The following is a 17,175-nucleotide window of genomic DNA, read 5'->3' on the forward strand; positions in this document are numbered from 1 at the left end:
TGGATACTTATGCATTTATATCGGGACTGGTTTCTGCCTCTTGTGCTTCTCTGACTTTGATTTCTGCATCCCTTTGCATCTTCTCAAGCTTCTCTAAAGTGACCGATTTTAACGGAATCAATTTTGGTTTACAGAATATGTAATTCAATGTTTCCTCCTGATATAATAGACCTTGTCTTGGAAGGACTATGTCGCACTGTTCGACTTGATTGCCCGTGGACTCTGACATTTTTGATCGATCCGCCAAGTCTCAGTAAATTGATAACTCCTTCATTGTGACACCTGAGAGTAAAGAAAAAAAGAAACATTATGATGAATCAAAATGCTAGCGATTCTCCTTCAAACATAATTGTAAAGTATAAATAAAATAAAAACTTTATTTGAAGATATCATTTTACGATACGTAAAAAACGAGCAATATCAATTGTAAAGGAAAGTTACATATTTAATCGAAACACCGAGCTACATTTCTTTCAACCGCGACAGACGTCTGCGAGAGAACAAGGTACGTGTAATGGGATTTAAGTTAACTGAGGAATCAACATTCTTGTGCACATTTAATCTGACGCAATTGGTAAAATGCTCATCCGCAATTGTCGCTCGTTTAAGCTAATTTCCTCCTCGCGTGTTCTTATAGTCAAACAACTCTATTCCGTTGTGTAATAAGACACGCACGGGTCTACAGCGGGTCGCAGCTGGTTGTCAAACTCGCGTGAATCGCTGACAGATGACGGATCCAGACATACAGATCCTCACGAAACCGTGAATCGCCATGAACTGTCAAATCTCGCGAACGTCGCGACAGTCGAAAAATTCAGAACTAACAATGAACGACGATTGTAGGTAAATCGTTATCTACAGTCGTTTAAGTAGCTCCAAAATTTTTCATTGCGTCTCCAACATAAAAATATACATTTGACGGTTGTAAAACAAAAATTCGAGCCTGATTTTTTAACTGTATACTTTCTGTATCCAAAATAAAATGAGTAGTATATGAGATAGAGAGAGAGAAAGAAAGAAGAAAAACTGAATAAAAATGCAAAAAAATACAGGTAAAAAGAATATAATCTTTTAAAGACATTGGAATCTATGAACAATTAGCGCTATTTTCGATCGAAAAGTATTAACCTAGAATATTGTATTTCTTTTTCATTTGACAGGAAAACGAGACTCTGCGAAATCAAATCGCAGTGGAATATTCCACTTGTCACAATCTGCCCTGATCTGTCTGATGATGCATTATTTATTATGCAGAGAATAATGGCGAGTCATTATGACGACGAGAAAGTGCAACTTGAAACGAAAAGAGCTGGGTGACATAGATTATTGAGAATCACGCGTAAATTAGCGTGAAACACGTAAAGATTTGAGTGTCTTGATTCTTACGGTATGTATTTTGAATTTTCATATGATCTAAGAGCGAGAGGAACGCTGATTCAACCTTTTATACTTATATATATATATGTGATACACGGAACTGCGCGCGAGATGTCTGACATTCCTCATACATAAACAAAAAGTATCGTAGCTCGGTGAAGTGACAGATTTGATAAGGGATTCTCTGAAAGTGACAGTATATTTCTCAGGAATCTTTCTGCAGTCTTCTATATATATATTCATTTGTTATTTCATAATATACGTATAATAATCTATGAATGCTTCGATTTATAAAATATATATATAAATAAATTCGCGAGAGTTATAAAAATTATTTTCTCTGAATGATTCGTTTCATAAATAACTGCTCTCTATATATATATTTTTGACACTAAATAATTTCAGAAATATACTTTATACATGCATTAAATATCGTTTATTATGTCACATATATTATTCAGTAAAAAAATTTAAATTATATCTTAATACATATTATAATAAAAGCGAAATGTTTTTTTGTATTGAAATACAATCTGCAACATTAATTAACATCAGATAAAAATTTGTCACTCGATGAAATATTTCATACAATTAATTTCATAATAATATAACGAGAGTATTTAAAAAAAAAATTATATACACGATTTTGCATAAAAAAAGCAAGTATTTTTGTTATATAACGTAAAAGACAAATATAGAATCTTTTATTTATAATTGAGAGCACTGTCACATCTTGATAATTCTTTAAACATATCATAATTTTTGAAATTTTAAATTTGCAACCTGACATATACGATTCGGCTTATCAGTGCGCTGACATGCGCTCTAGACGTTGTAAAGAGATTCAAACATACATAAATGCATGCTATAAACAAATCTGTAAACAAATCCGAAGCAATTGTTAAAATATATATACAATCGTACATACATTTCAACAAATACATCGCGCAGTTTCCATGCCTCGCGCTTCATTATGCAATCATTCATTATGCAACGATATTTGTATTTTTGTATCCGCCACCTGTCAATTTACATCTCCATTCGTAAAGCGCGCGCCTGCGCGCGCAGGTCACGTGACGGCAGTGGGTGCCAACCTGCGGGACAGAAGATCCGTCCGAGCTACAATTACACTTATCGCGCGACGCAACAGTTTGTCTCTCTCCTCTTTCATTCTCCGTATTCTCGTATACATTCCATCTCGCTTTTCAGTGCAGAGAGCGCGAAGGTGCAGCCTTCCGAAAGAAGCGGACTTCGAAACCGGGAGCGCGCGCGGGAGAGTCGGTCTTCCTGTCCGTCCACCACCACCACCACCACCGTCGTCGCAGCATCCCTCGCCGCGGCTTCAAAACCTGTCGGTCTGCATTCCAGTGCCGCCGCCGGTGAAGCCGCCAAGCAGCAGAGCAGCCGTGCCGAGCGCGAGCGGCCTCGTCGTCAAGCGTCGTCTCGTCGCGCGTTCTTTTCTACCGTCTGCGTCCGGAGCGGGAGAGCGCGATATCGCTCGGCGTCGTGAACACGTGTGCTCTCTCCAGGTTGAAGAAAAGGAAAGAACGCAAACGTGAAGAATGAAGTAACGAAACGGGAGAGCGGGGGCCCGTGACCACAAAGGAACACACGGCCCAGCGTCGCCGGGCCGCCTCGCCTGGGACCTTTTTTTTCTCCTCGACGCGAGAAACGACGTGTGTGCGCCTGTTCCGGATTATATTATTGCACGAAGGAACACGAAGGATTCCTTTCTTTCGGCGTCTACTCGGTTGGCTCGAGAAAAAGGGTAAGTTCGAGAGAGAGAGAGAGAGAGAGAGAGTAAGTGCGTCTCTCGACCTGATCTCCGCTCTGTCGGATCGATCGCACGATTTTGTACACTTAAGTCCAATGCACTCTTCTCTTCTCTACTTTTTTTCCTATATCCAGCCGTTCGAAATCTCGCGTGAATGTCGTTTTGTATCCGGAGCACGATATGGTACCCCGAACCTGATTTCGATAAATTCGTCGTGGATCTTTACTCTTTTGCTCGTGCGCGAAAATTTGATCGATTAAATTAGTTGATTGTATTAGAAAATTAGATCGCGCGTTCGAGATTCTAGTCTTGTACTTGCACTGTGTGTGTGTATGTGTCACACTCTCTGCATTTAAAATAGATACGTTCATCCTATCTGCGCTTTCTTTGAAATGGAATAGGTGCACACTTTGGAAGGAGAGAGAAAGAGAAAGAGAGAAAAAGAAACAAAAATAGAAGACACATTAAAAATAGAATTAGATTACTTTCGCATCAATTAAACTTTATTAATAAATGGGTGATATTTCAAATTCTCCCTCTAAATTCTGTTTTTCTGTATCTTTCTATAGAGACATATATAATATATGTAGAATAAAAGGAAATAGTTAAGGGCCGGTTGTTCCAAAACCTCTTGGTAAATTTAATCTGACAGATAGCATAAAAAAGGACGAATGCTATCTGTCGGGTAAAATTTGCCCAAGAAGTTGAAACAACCGGCCCTAAATAATTTTAAAAATCTACGACATTTTCTCTTAATAAATCTATCCTAATAAAGTTTGTTTTAATATATTCTCAAAGTTTTTTTTTTAAATAAAACTCGTATATATTTTCACGCTTTGAGAGAATAAAAGAAGAAGGGAAAAAAGCAGAAAAAAACAGGTGCAAAAAAGAAGCGCAGGTAGGAAGTGCGTAAAAGAAAAGATCCGACGAAACAAGTGTATTCAGACGTTGTAAGGCGAAAGGGGAATCAAGATATCATGCAGGAGAGTCAGGAGGAGTAAAAAGAAGACCTCTCATTCGTTATCGTCGCTTCACCAGCGTCCTCGTAATCCCCGGCGTTCTTTTTTAAATCTCACCTGTTCGCTGTCCTCGGATCTCTATTCTCGCAGTGAGCTGCCGCATCGCCCTTTCCTCCCAATCGCTCCATCATCGTTGATCCCTTATAAATGCAAATTGTGAAACAATCGATGGGCTAAAAATAAACTCGGGTTTGATCATTTCTTTCGATACATATTAAGCGAGAAGTGCAATTTCATCGATCCTTTATACTATATCATTCTCGAAGTAAGCTTTCGGATATTAAAAATGTAGATATAATTTATTCAAATCGATATAGATGAAATATTTGTTCAAAGGAGATAGAAAATTGACGAATAACTTTTTACGTCCTTATTTAATGTTATATTATCTCATATGACGAAATGCATTTCCTCATTTACTTTGACATTTTCTTCCTCATTTTCAGAAACCCTCTTCACTTGTTAACGAGCTGGAGAAGTTCGTCCTTTTGTCCTCGTCGCAATTACACAATCCTCGATCCCATAAACGCACCACGAGAAAGACGGTCCTTCGCTGGAATACTAATGATACATCGATAGTCATGTATGGCACGGCCACGCATTCCGCGTAGAACGAGAAGGAGGCTGTGTATTATCGGATAGATTGGAGCATTTTCGGCGAAAGTTTTTTCACTGTCAAGATTTTCAAAAGTTCTCACGAGACAAGTGTCGGCACAACTCTTCTCATCTATGTTTTTTAGTACGTAAAAACACCAAATTCAATATTCAAAACAGTCTGTTTTGAAGCTCTAAATAAAAATTACTGATTGAAGCTCTAAATAAAAATTTGTGTGCATTAATTTCGCAATATCGAAATATTATGTAAAGTAATTTGCATCACCTAGTATTCGGAGATTAATGTAAACTGTTGAATTATTATTAATTGTTATTGTGATAATTTTAATTGATTTCTATCGCGTTCTATATATATAATATCTTTATTTCTAATCTCATAAATTAAAATTTTGCAGTGATTTTATCATACGTGTCTATGAAACATCGACGAAGATTAAATCGTTAATTTAAAAGCGCACATCGAGCAGATTAGGCTTAATTGCGGTGCTACGGATAAGGCGTGCGTAAGCGCACGCACGCATTCGTGCGTACCAAGAGGGGAGCAAGAGTGGACAACCACTGCTTTGGAATTCGGCTTCTTTATTTTTACGAGAAGTAATATCGGAAACCAGCCTCTCTTCGCAGCCCTTCTCACCTGTTACATACCACCGCCATTATGCTACCATTTAAACAGAAGTTAAAAGTCTTCTCGTACGCATAAAACACGCAGCAAGCTGCCACGCGCGCCGATAGTCTATATACCTATATACTATACATACATATACAAAATGTAAATTATCCTTCCTTCTTCTGCCTTCTTTCTTATCTCGTTATCATCTTCCTTTCTCTCTTTTTTTTCAAGTTAATTCATTCGGGATGATAAAATTGGAATTGCACTGACTCGTTTTCACTTAAAATTCTCACTTATCTTGCTTTCTATCTTTCTTCTTGATTCTCGTTTACTTTATCGGACGCAGACTTCTCTTCTTACATATCGAGGTACACAGACAAGTGACGTGAGCGAAAAAATGTACAATTTTAGAATCTTAAATTATTATTGAAATTATATCATATAGCGCAAGAAAGTTATGAATATTTAAAATTCCACGTACACATTACACAAATATATATATATACACGCATACACATGTAATATCGTTAGCTCCAGATTAGACCAGGAAAACTCTGTAAATGTTGTAATTAATATGTTAAAATTCATTTTTCCTCAATTGACACATTTAGAGATTCGCGGATGAATATTTATTAGCATAAAATCGATGAAAATTAGTATTCGAGACTTGTAAATTAATGTCAATTGATGAAAGCATCTCATTAAGAGCTATTAACATATTAATCTTGTATTGTAATAATATTGGATGTGCAGTTTTTTTTTTTTTTTTATATTAATATTTAATATTCACTGATAAATCAATTTTAATTGCATTTTTAATAATTTTAACATAGCTTCGCGGAAACCTTGAGATGCATTTCCGTTTTGTCAGATTTTCCGCTCGAGAAAATATCGATAGTTTCGCGCATATTAAAACGACACGTGGGTTCGTGTGTATTACGGTCAATATGAGAATGGATATACATACCTACGCGCACTAGCCCATTAACTCAACGAGAAAGAATTATTATTACCATCGCTCTTCGCAGACGCGCGAGTATATGATTTTCTGATGATCGCGCGAGCGCCGATATCACGTGGGTGTAAAACGGTTCGCGCAATGAACGCAGCTTTCGACGCCGTATATGGATATTTTCTAGATAGCCACACGTCATCCAGCGACTCATTTTCCTTGCTGCTGTCCTTTGTAAAACAAAAAACTTGTATACTTTATCATTTATTATTGTATTCGTTGTTATCGCATCTGTTATTTTAACTGGTAAAATTTTCTCTCTTTCTCTTTTTAAAAGCTGCTAAATATAGTAAATTTTTGAATATAAAGACTATTAAAACGCTGAAGAATTAATTTTATAATTTTTTTATTATAGATATATATGTATATATATAATCATGTGTATAAAATGTATATATATATATTCTATGTGAATTATATATATATAAGAAATGTACAATCATATCTTCTCATAGATTATTACTGTTTTCATCTTTTTGACTGATATATGTAAGATATATTATAATTATTATGATGAATGATCATTGTGTCATTCCGTCGCTTTAATCTTTAAGGCGAAAAATGCTATGTTCTATTTTCATATGAACTCGAGGTTCTAAACTTAAACGGCATGCTTGCTCGCGGTATTAATTTTAGTGGCTCTTCGTCGGCACTCTGCGAGTCGGCGATGAGTATTTGCTTTTCCGCGAATGAGACCGGAAAAACAACCAATAGCTCACGACATGCTTGATTAATGTAACATCTTCTTTCGCATTGCTTGCAGAATGTGTCAAGATGACATCTATCTTCCCTTTACATGGCATCGTTGTTATCCTACTTTACGGTCCAGTCGCGTATATATGCGGTAAGTTTCTCATTACTTTCAAACACTGCTTAATATTCCGAATATTGTAAAAATGTAATGATATACGAATGTTGCTTTGTGTGATATTCACAGGGGAGAAACAGGAATTGGGTATGTCCCAATTTTTTTTCACCCGACATCCGCAGCCTCTGGCCGCTCCGTTAAATGACGACGTGAATTTCGAGTGCAGTCTCAATATCGTCGCGGAGCGTTTCGCGTGGCATCACAGGCCCTTGAATTCGAACAAATGGATACCTCTGTCTCAAAATCCCACGAACAGCAGCGGCAAAACGTCGCGACACATCGTCAATTTCGACAACGAGTCAAAGGCCGGAGACTATCGTTGTATCGCGTTCTTTGGTAGGTTTTTGTGAAAATTTATCCAACACTGCTTACGTTTGACAAACATTTTTCATTTCTTGTGTTTCTTTTAATTGAAAAATTATGCGTGACAAATAAAATTAATGAAATGTGAAAATTAAAATAAATTAGTTTTAATCTCTAAAATATGTTTTATATATATATATATTTTTTTTTTTAATCTATTCGCAGGTACGAGCGGTTTAGCGTCGGATCCAGCAAAATTGACACTCGCGACGATGCAGAAATTCTTCAATAAAAACGACGTCTTTATTAAAGTGGCGGAAGGTAACACCGTACCCATCACGTGTCCTATACCGTATTCCGAACCGGAAGCTATAGTGCAATTTTACAAGAATGGCATACTCATCGAGAATGCAAGTCTGGTGAATAGTAAGACCATGGTCATCAAGAATGTCAGATCCACGGACGGCGGATTTTACTACTGCAGCGCGAACAATTATATAACGCAGCAGATATTCACGAGTAATCATAAAACAGTTTTGACGGTATACACAAACGCGACAAATCAAGCGCCATATTTTATTAAGCAACCGCAAACGGAGTACGTAGTTCCGCGCGGCAAAAATATTACGTTGGAATGTTTCGGCGCCGGTTATCCGGTGCCGCGCATCACCTGGAGTCGTCTAGGCAGCTCTCTACCGCTGAAATCGACAAAATCGCTCACCGGTCTGACGATAGTTCACGTGCAGCCATCCGATCGCGGGGAGTACGACTGTATATGGAATAATGAGATCCGACAGATCAAATCGGTGATTATCTTGAGGGTCGTGGAACCACCGAGAGTTACAAAGGCCCCCAAAGGTGGGCCATTTTCCGAGGGCGGTGAATTGGAGCTCTCGTGTAGCGTGACGGGCGAGCCAGAACCGAATATCGAGTGGCTCATTAACGGAAAATCCCTGATACCTAGCAAGAATCAGGAGATCAAAGGCTCCACTCTTCTTATATCCGAAGTTGAGAAGAAGCATGCCGGGATTGTTCAGTGCGTCGCCAGTAATGAATACGGATCGCATTCGGGATATAACTTCTTGAAGGTCAGTCCGAAGCAGCATGTTGTCGGCGGCACGACCGAATCGAGACCGGACTACGGGACTATATCAAGGCATAAACATACCAGGGGCGGCGGTGGTAGGCGCAGAAATAAAGAAGGAAAAAAGAAGGGCGCAGGTTATTTACTTTGCCTTATCGTCGTTCATACATTATTCATACGTTTTCTTATCATTATCAAACGTTATTTGATTGAGATATCGCGGATTAAATCTCTCGAGTTTCTTTCAAACATGGAAAATTTCAAAATTGGCAATTTTTGTATATAATATAAAAAAATGTTGCACGCAATTATAATATAATATATTTAAATATATACTTTATTTATATACATATCTAAATATATTCTTCTTATTTATTTTTCTTTTATTTACAGCAGTTTTGGTGCCTCCAAAGCAGCCCAACGTCACAAGACTATCCGATGTTTCCGTCATGGTAAGGTGGTCGGTGCCGGAAAACAACGGTTTGCCGATACAATTTTTTAAAGTTCAATACCGAGAACTTGGCCCGAAAATGAATGGCAAACAGGCAAAGTGGATGACGGCTAATTCCGAGATACCGAATCATGTGCGATCTTTCGAAGTGACCGACTTGCAACCTGATCATACCTATCGATTTAGGATCGCCGCGGTATACTCGAACAACGATAACAAATTGAGCCCGAATTCTGTGCGTTTCCATCTCAATAGGGATACCGGCATTGAGAGCAATAAAATGCCGATACCTTTATTGACTAATACCGAAGCACTTGGACCGCATCAAGTATTATTGATTTGGCAGAATCCCGACAAATTGGCGAAAATTGACGGATTCTACATATATCATCGGCCATCCACTACAGCCGGCGAATATCTTAAGACCACTGTTGAGGGAAAAGATGCCTACAACATGACCATTTTTCACTTACAATCTGAAACTGTCTACGAATTCAAGATCCAGAGTTTTTCCGTGGATGCGGCGTCAGAATTTTCCCAAATATTACGACAGAAAACTGGAAAAAGCATCGAGGAACATCCGGTTCAGCAAGTAATAGCGGAAAATAAATTGAGACCGAGCGAAAATAACAAGAGTGTCAATATACATATTATAATCGGTGGAGTATTTGGAGGAGCTGTCATTTTAGTTGCTCTTGCCTTTGCAGCGGGATGTTTATACAAAAGAGCAAAGTATAAACAAAATCAGGAATCGCAAAGCGAAGGTATATGTTTAACAAATTAAAATAATGCACAATTCTTATAATAATCTAAATAATTAAATATTTTTTCTTTCTTTTTAATAAAATAGGTAAACCGATAACAAATGGGCGAGTAATGAATGGCGGAGTTACAGATTCCAAAATAAACATTACGTCTAATCCGCTTGCCGGTCTCGATACATCCGAAGATATTATGCAGCCTAAGGTCAGTATTTGTAAGTAACAACATCTGCACTTTTGTTTCATCGGAAGAAAGTAACAGAACTGGATTTGTTCATTCATTACTTGGTGAGCAATGATGATAAAAAGTATTAAATTTTGTTTTTTATATTTAAATAATTGCTCATCTCGATCCAGTCATTTACTTTCCTTCCGGGAGTCAGCACGATTTTAGACGAATGCAGAAAACATGTTGATCATGATCACATAAAAGGATGTAAATTTTTTAAAATTTCTATTATAATCTCGTGCGCATTTATGTGTAAAACTTGACATTGATTTCCCTGCACCCGTCTAATCGTGTAAATCCGACGTTAAATTGTCGACAATATATTAAGGAGCCTAGTCTCTTTTCTAGTTTTAGCATTGGTCGCGCGCTGCTCTTTAATTCTACTCGCTCTCTGCACTCTCTCTGGAGCCGCTTTTCTTTTGTTTTTCCGAACGCGACACACGCACGTTACTCCTTACACGCTCTAGATCTGAAAAGAAGCGAACGAACACACACATGTTTCTAAATCCAGAGCGGACAACAGTCGTCGATGGAAATGACGTCGTTTCTAAACGGCCAAAACAACAACGGACACAACAACGGCGACGCAGCTGGATCTGACGGAAACGTCACGTCACATAGCGAGCCACCGTCTCTGCGCCAAGGGCCGCTGCCTATCGAACAACGTTTGTGAGAATGTATCGCAGCTATGTATCGCAGCTATGTCTCTGTTTTATAGACGGTAAGATCGTGACTTGAGGACCTCGTGCTCGAAAAACGGACGCCGACGATCGCACGAACCTTCAATGAATTCTATTTTATAATAATATGGAACGCAAGAGAACACACGACTTATATCTCGATGAGAAACTTAACTTATAGGCTGTATTTAGATATATTGCAATGAAGAGACTGTTGCAAGACATTTTACAGGGTGTCTTAATTAAATATGCTCAAATGTGTATCATCGTTGTAAATTGGGATTAACTTGGCGTGACTTTTGCATGCAGAAAAAAATGTGTACTATTTTACTATTTACATATTCTTTGCCAAATTCGACATTTTTTTAATATTCAATATAATTAATTATCGAATGCAATGTATTGCAAAGAGAAATATTTTTCTTACATTTATCGATGAATCAATGTAAGATTAATTTCTCAATACTTTGATAATATTGACAAAGTCAAAATAGTCCCATTTTACAGTATATGAGACTAAGTAAATGATCTGATTTCATCTTATGATATATTCTTTGTCTTTCCTTTTTTATTAAAAAAACAAAATTATTAAGGACCTTGTCCGTTAAGTAGGCATGAATTCAATTAATGTACCTGCGCAAAATAATTGACTTAACTGTAACATATATCTGCTTAACGGTCACAAGCTAGTGAGCATTAAACAATTTAGATTTTTATATCTCTTTTTACAGGCAATTTTCTGAAAAAATTTTTACTGAAAGATATATATTTTTGAGATACTATGCATTTAGGATACACAATACAATTACGTTAACTATTAAAATCATCAATGTTGAGAAAAGAAAGTAGTGTCACTTTATGACAGAGTTACTATACCTAGAAGTATTTTTAATGAATTATGAATATAATGGTTGAGTCATGTATTGTTAACATTATTATGTACGCCTGTTATTTTTATGAGTGTTTTCCTAGCTGCAATAGAGATTGAATAATTTATTAACGTCATTCACGGCTAATGCAATATTATCGTCATAATATTTTCAGTGACGATGATTTGTTATCAAAATTATATATTATGTGTTACGAGGAAAAAAGTGATGAAAAATTATATCTTGATAATTGATATATGCGTGTAGCGAAAAAAAGACGAAAATTGTAAATACAAATGTATAAAATTTTTCTAATAAATTATTTAACGTTTGGCTTATTAAAGTACTGCAATCGCATCTGTGAATCGATAAAGCTAGTGAAAATATACATTGTACATATTAGGATAGTTTTAAACGACACGAATGAACATATGTGCCTTACATCTTGCCTGAATAATAATTAATAAAAAATATTATTATTTATATATCTGTATACTAGCATTTTGTGTACTTAATTTTTATAAAATAAATTTATATTCGAAAGAGATTTTTAAAAATGTATATGTATGCATGGCGAAGCTTTGTTATGTATTTTGTGTATATTTAGAATAACTATATAATCGTGCTTAATAAATATATGTAATTAAATAGTTACGCGTGAAAATAATGGCGAGATCTGCTATTCAAAGTTTGCAGCTGAATATAAAATTTCTTTTATCACAAAAGATTTTTATATTGAATTTATTTGATTTTAAAAATGCCGCCATAGCACAACGTCACTTCCGAAATCTATTGAAACAACTCGACAGAGGGCGTTCGATGATTCCGCTGTGTGGAATTTGAAAAGTCTCGCATAACCGTAAACGTGTTCATGCGAGAAAGAGAATCTTGTTGTCGTTATACAATATTGCATGAACAAATTGAACAATTATCATAAGGAATATTATTTACGCGGACTGTAATGTTCGAACTGTGGACTACGAGATAACCTGAGGTATATTAATCGAATACACGAGTAGAATACAAAGCTATATACATATAATTATACGTTTTATTCAATACATTTGAATTAGCATGCTTTAGCAGAGCTTTTTTTCTATTGTCCTTAGAATATTGTAAACACCGGAGGTGTTCTGGAGACGAATTAGGATGTGCGACTTGATAGATTTAAATAGTCCGGACACAAAAGGATCACGGGACCCAACGAAATTGGCATCGCCCTTGATACCGGCTCCCAAAAATGAAATTAATTCATTGATGATAACAGAGCAACGCGAAAATGAGGATAACAATCCATTTGATAGGGTTTTACATGAGACCACCGAATATGTCAGCAGAAAGGGCGATCCCTTTGAAGTGATGCTGCAACGAGCTCTGAAGTCTAAGAGGAAAAGGAACACAGACCTGAAAGCGCGGTCTGTGAACTTTGCGGATGATTTTACTCCAAAAAGTAAGAAGAGGTACTTAAAGATGAGAAACAAGACGTTGGATGGGTCTTTGCTTGAAAGTAAATTATATTCAGATATATCCAGCGAAGACCAGAAAGTGGAAATAAAGAAAGAAACTGTCAATTTTGATGTGAAAAACACTGATGTCTGTGATAATGATGCGACAGAAAATACCTCCATGGTTAAACAAAGTCAGAAAATATTTATTACCGATCCAGAGTTGGAGTCGTCAATTTTAAATCAGTCCGCGATGAACGACACGTTATTAGAAACAGTTTCCAAGTCTATAAAAGATGATGATATATTAGTTTTCCTAGAGAAAGATACATTGTTTAAAGAATGTAGTCTTTCTTCAAATCTTAAATCACATTCATTGTCACAAAGAATTGGAAAGTCACCAACAATATTATCATGTTTAAATAGGAGATCACAATCTGTAACAGATGATCACGAGAGAAAAATTGCACAAAGTGATTATAGCGTTGCTTTTCTAGATAAAGGTTTTTTGCAGTGCAAACAAAATGAACAATCTATATTTTCTTCTTTATCAAATGTTTCATCTATAACAAAATTGAGTCCTATTTCAATATCATCGTCATTGTCAATTGATACTATGAATCATGCTTTTTTGGATAGTAATTCGTTAAAAATGAGTCAAGAAAAGATAAATACAACTGAAAATTCTGTGGAAATAAAATCAAAGTACGATTTGTCAGATTTAGCAGAAAGACTTAACAAATTAAGATGTATGAATGAGGCAATTAGTACTTCGAATATAACAGAAGCTGAATCTAATGTTATAAAAGAAGAAAATAAACAAATCACAAATAACAAATTGATAGATGTCGATGTGTTCTTGCCAGAACAAAATTCCAGCAAAGAATGTAATAAAAGCTCAACCTCCACAATTTCTGTGGATTCTGTATTTAGTGTAAGATATTTATCTTATGTAATTGCATGTTTAAAGTTGTCTTATAAAAATATTTAAAGATTTATTATATATTTATAGTATGCCTCAAAAATTAAATGTAGATAAATAATTCTATAGAAAATTAATTAACCTATTTCCAAATTTTATATTAATAAGAAATAAAAATTAATGATTACAGGATACTAATAAAGTCGACAAGTTAATATCGAAGGAGGCCAAGATGCTTTCAAAAACTTTTGAAGAATTAGCACTAAAAACGGATTCTGGATGTAAGTAATTTCATTAAGTAATAGTTTTATATAAATTTACTATTACATAGTATAAATATATGTAATTTATTGTTAGATTATTGCTATATGCAAAAAATTTTGTAAAAATATAACTTGCAACTAATTTAAATTCTTAATACTTCTTTCTCATTATTTTCTTTTTTTTTCTTTTTTTTTTTTTTTAGCTAGTATGGATGATTTAATTTCAAATAATACCCTGTGGATGTCAGAATTACTACCAGCATTTGAGGATGATCTTGAAGTAGATAATTTAATTGAATTACCTATTTCGCCGGAAGAAACCTCACAAGGCATTAGAAATAATAATAATGAGCAGTCTCCTACAAGTAACAGTAATGTAGACAAGAATTCTCTGAAAGAAATGGAGCCACAATTCACAGACTGCGTAAAACGGACAATTATAATATCATTATTGTCAGATCTCAGAAAATTAGTTAAAGTAGAAAGTAATCCAGAAGTCAGTAAATTACTTGATAATTTGGAAAATGTTTTAGATTCAAATTGTGAAAATAATACAGAACTATTAGTAACCTGTCTCAATATATCATATGAATTGCAAAGTCCTCAGAAAATATCGTCGAAATCGTCTGATATAGTCGAAAGATCTGAAGTTATAAATACAGATAAGAGCAAAGAAGAAAGCGAAAAATTATCCAAAAAAGAGATTAGTAATGCTGAAAAGTTGCCATCTGATATAAGTAGATTGGAAGATACTTTGCAAACTATCAGCAGCGACAATTTGTCAGTTAAGCCTTCATCTTCTAAAGATAATAGTGAAAATTATCATTCACCTGAAAAAGAACATACAAATTCTATTAAAGAGAACGATAATCAGCCGGATGAAAAATTAGCAGTAGAATTATTGATGAATCTTGGAAAGTTGTTGAGCGGTCAAGTTGAAGATGCTACAACAATGCAGTTACTTAAATGTATAGGCAAAGCTTTAAATATTGCATCGAATAATTATAAAAGTGAAAATGAGATGCAGCTAGACAACAATAAAATGCATAATATTCAACCGACTACACCAATAAAGGCTTCAGAATCCGATTGTAATACGCGTTCATCCATGCTATCAACAAAAGCGAAGCATAGACGAAGTTTCGAAACAAAACCTAAAGTAAGTAAAGTTTTTTAATCTTAAATTTTTTAAATCTTTTATAATTTTGATTATTTAAATTGCTTACATTTCACATTTTCTGTGTAACCACTTGAGAAGACGGTTAGAAGAAGTACATCTGTGATTCATTCGTCGCCGAAAAATACATCAAATATGCAAATAGGTAAATATGTTTGTAATTTTGATCGTCTGCATTTTAAACGAAGTATTTAATAACAATGCACACAACACATTTGATATACAATTTACCTTTTCCTATGTTCGAATGTACTAGTACATCCGAATTTGAAGATCGCAAGAAACATTTTTCAAGTGAGCCTAGATTAATCTAGCGAATAAAAAAGTTATAGTTCCAGAAACATGTAACATAGGAAAAGGTAAATTGTATATTAAATGTGTTGTGTGCATTGTTATTAAATAATACTTCGTTTAACATGTAGATGATCAAAATTTGATTATATACAAATATTTCAGCGGATGTTAAACAACCTGATTCTAAAAAGGAGAAGTCCATTGCCATAAACGATGTAAAAAATAAGTTTAAAAAAAGGACAGACGTAGTCAATAAAAGAGGTCCTATGAAAGCAGTGCATCCTGTAGACAATATGCAGAAGAAAGGAGGTATGTTCAATTTGTTAATAGGAATTTTTCAAAAAATTGTATTTATTTGTAATTATTATTATAAAAATAATGACTCTAAAAATCAATATATTACATATATTAATAGATAATATAATTTCTAATTTATTTAATTTTTATTATAGCATTTGTTGGAAAACAAACAGCATTATCTTTTCAAACTACGCCACCTAAATCCAATGAAACTACTTCTGGTAAAATAATCAGTAGCACTCCCAATTATATGGTTAAGGAATCTGTAAGATCCAAGCCAATTGCTTCGTCGACACCGGACGGTCAAAACAGCAAAACTTCGGACACACAGTTGTCCGTTAATAAAAAAAATAACCTTTCGTATGATATTTCGCCGGTGACTGCATATATAAACATGAGCGGCAGCGATGAACGAAAAGACAGTTCCAAAAAGTAAGCAAATAAACTTATAAAATAATGAGAGTTATACTTTAAAATTTACTAAAAATAGAAAATAAAGGGGAAAAAACTGCGTGTGGAACAATAATATTTATTTATATTTTAGATCCAAACTGCCAACTCCGAAGAAATGTACAACACCTAAAACGGACGCGCTTAGAATCTCGAAGTTTTCAACACCGCCGAAGCACAATTTATCCTTCAATGTGAGTCATCAGCGATCTCCGCAACGTTTAAATAGGAGTTTAACGGATCGTCAACGATACTCTCCTGTCTATCAGAAAAAGAGTGTCGAGAAGGTACCACAGAGTCCATTTAAAGAAAATAGAATCACTGCAAAGGTGAAGCCGCTTAATTTGGTATGTATACGATACTTTTGTTTAGATACAAGGAATATCATTTTCTCGAACTATATAACTTATATTGCAATTATACACGGCAGATTTCTAAACTTAAACAGCACGACACCGATGATGTCATCAATAAGGAAAATAATTACGCTTGAGTGTGATCCAACGTGAAACGGATTGCACTACCGTGATATTAATCATTTTAGTAATAGAATTACATATATGTATATATTTATACGTTTTATAATATTTTATAATATTTGATTTGAAATATTTGTATGTTTTATAGTGAAATACATGCGATTATAGCATTACGAAAATAGCAATCGATCTA

General features: G+C 35.0%; 3 protein-coding genes across 15 annotated transcripts; 2 read left to right on the plus strand and 1 right to left on the minus strand.

The window, feature by feature from the left end:
• Positions 1 to 7: 7 nt before the first annotated feature.
• On the minus strand, positions 8 to 779 carry Bbip1 (BBSome interacting protein 1). Of its 4 annotated transcripts, none has more exons than XM_083043189.1 (2): positions 676 to 779; positions 8 to 282 (listed from the first exon to the last, which is right to left on the minus strand). In XM_083043189.1, exon 2 carries the CDS (start codon positions 227 to 229, stop codon positions 8 to 10), a length of 222 nt encoding a protein of 73 aa, XP_082899315.1. In that variant the 5' UTR covers positions 230 to 282; positions 676 to 779. The 4 variants fall into 4 exon arrangements, with proteins under 4 accessions (XP_082899315.1, XP_082899317.1, XP_082899318.1 ...); XM_083043191.1 differs by having other exon boundaries at positions 556 to 691; XM_083043192.1 differs by lacking the exon at positions 676 to 779 and adding an exon at positions 467 to 658.
• A 400-nt stretch (positions 780 to 1,179) lies between these two features.
• LOC145938409 (interference hedgehog) lies at positions 1,180 to 12,195 on the plus strand. 9 transcript variants are annotated; one of them, XM_083042006.1, is made up of 10 exons: positions 1,195 to 1,387; positions 2,587 to 3,145; positions 4,617 to 4,909; positions 5,181 to 5,379; positions 7,171 to 7,251; positions 7,345 to 7,611; positions 7,804 to 8,799; positions 9,056 to 9,877; positions 9,964 to 10,079; positions 10,615 to 12,195. In XM_083042006.1, exons 5-10 carry the CDS (start codon positions 7,182 to 7,184, stop codon positions 10,774 to 10,776), a joined length of 2,433 nt encoding a protein of 810 aa, XP_082898132.1. In that variant the 5' UTR covers positions 1,195 to 1,387; positions 2,587 to 3,145; positions 4,617 to 4,909; positions 5,181 to 5,379; positions 7,171 to 7,181; the 3' UTR covers positions 10,777 to 12,195. The 9 variants fall into 9 exon arrangements, with proteins under 9 accessions (XP_082898133.1, XP_082898134.1, XP_082898136.1 ...); XM_083042007.1 differs by lacking the exons at positions 5,181 to 5,379; positions 10,615 to 12,195 and adding an exon at positions 10,452 to 10,592 and having other exon boundaries at positions 1,180 to 1,387; positions 9,964 to 10,089; XM_083042008.1 differs by lacking the exon at positions 5,181 to 5,379 and having other exon boundaries at positions 1,184 to 1,387; positions 9,964 to 10,089; positions 10,571 to 10,750.
• Positions 12,196 to 12,508: 313 nt separating this feature from the next.
• Positions 12,509 to 17,159, plus strand: LOC145938136 (uncharacterized). Of its 2 annotated transcripts, none has more exons than XM_083041537.1 (9): positions 12,509 to 12,646; positions 12,762 to 14,031; positions 14,210 to 14,300; positions 14,486 to 15,441; positions 15,538 to 15,604; positions 15,916 to 16,062; positions 16,206 to 16,485; positions 16,598 to 16,850; positions 16,934 to 17,159. In XM_083041537.1, the coding sequence occupies exons 2-9, from the start codon at positions 12,802 to 12,804 to the stop codon at positions 16,994 to 16,996; spliced, it is 3,087 nt and encodes a 1,028-aa protein (XP_082897663.1). In that variant the 5' UTR covers positions 12,509 to 12,646; positions 12,762 to 12,801; the 3' UTR covers positions 16,997 to 17,159. The 2 variants fall into 2 exon arrangements, with proteins under 2 accessions (XP_082897663.1, XP_082897664.1); XM_083041538.1 differs by having other exon boundaries at positions 15,541 to 15,604.
• Positions 17,160 to 17,175: the final 16 nt, after the last annotated feature.

This window comes from Prenolepis imparis, unplaced genomic scaffold (genome assembly GCF_030444845.1).
Source record: "Prenolepis imparis isolate NDT839.2.m4 unplaced genomic scaffold, iyPreImpa1.0 SCAF_7, whole genome shotgun sequence".
NCBI lineage: Eukaryota > Metazoa > Arthropoda > Insecta > Hymenoptera > Formicidae > Prenolepis > Prenolepis imparis.

Excerpts from the sequence above, each read along its gene's own strand:
- Bbip1 (XM_083043189.1), bottom strand. The coding sequence starts at position 229 with ATGTCAGAGTCCACGGGCAATCAAGTCGAACAGTGCGACATAGTCCTT.
- LOC145938409 (XM_083042001.1), top strand. Across the intron at positions 8,800-9,055 it reads AGGAAAAAAGAAGGGCGCAG|CAGTTTTGGTGCCTCCAAAG; the intron begins GTTATTTACTTT and ends TTTTATTTACAG. Across the intron at positions 9,878-9,963 it reads TCAGGAATCGCAAAGCGAAG|GTAAACCGATAACAAATGGG; the intron begins GTATATGTTTAA and ends TTAATAAAATAG.
- LOC145938136 (XM_083041537.1), top strand. The coding sequence starts at position 12,802 with ATGTGCGACTTGATAGATTTAAATAGTCCGGACACAAAAGGATCACGG. Across the intron at positions 16,063-16,205 it reads CAATATGCAGAAGAAAGGAG|CATTTGTTGGAAAACAAACA; the intron begins GTATGTTCAATT and ends TTTTTATTATAG. Across the intron at positions 16,486-16,597 it reads CGAAAAGACAGTTCCAAAAA|ATCCAAACTGCCAACTCCGA; the intron begins GTAAGCAAATAA and ends TTTATATTTTAG.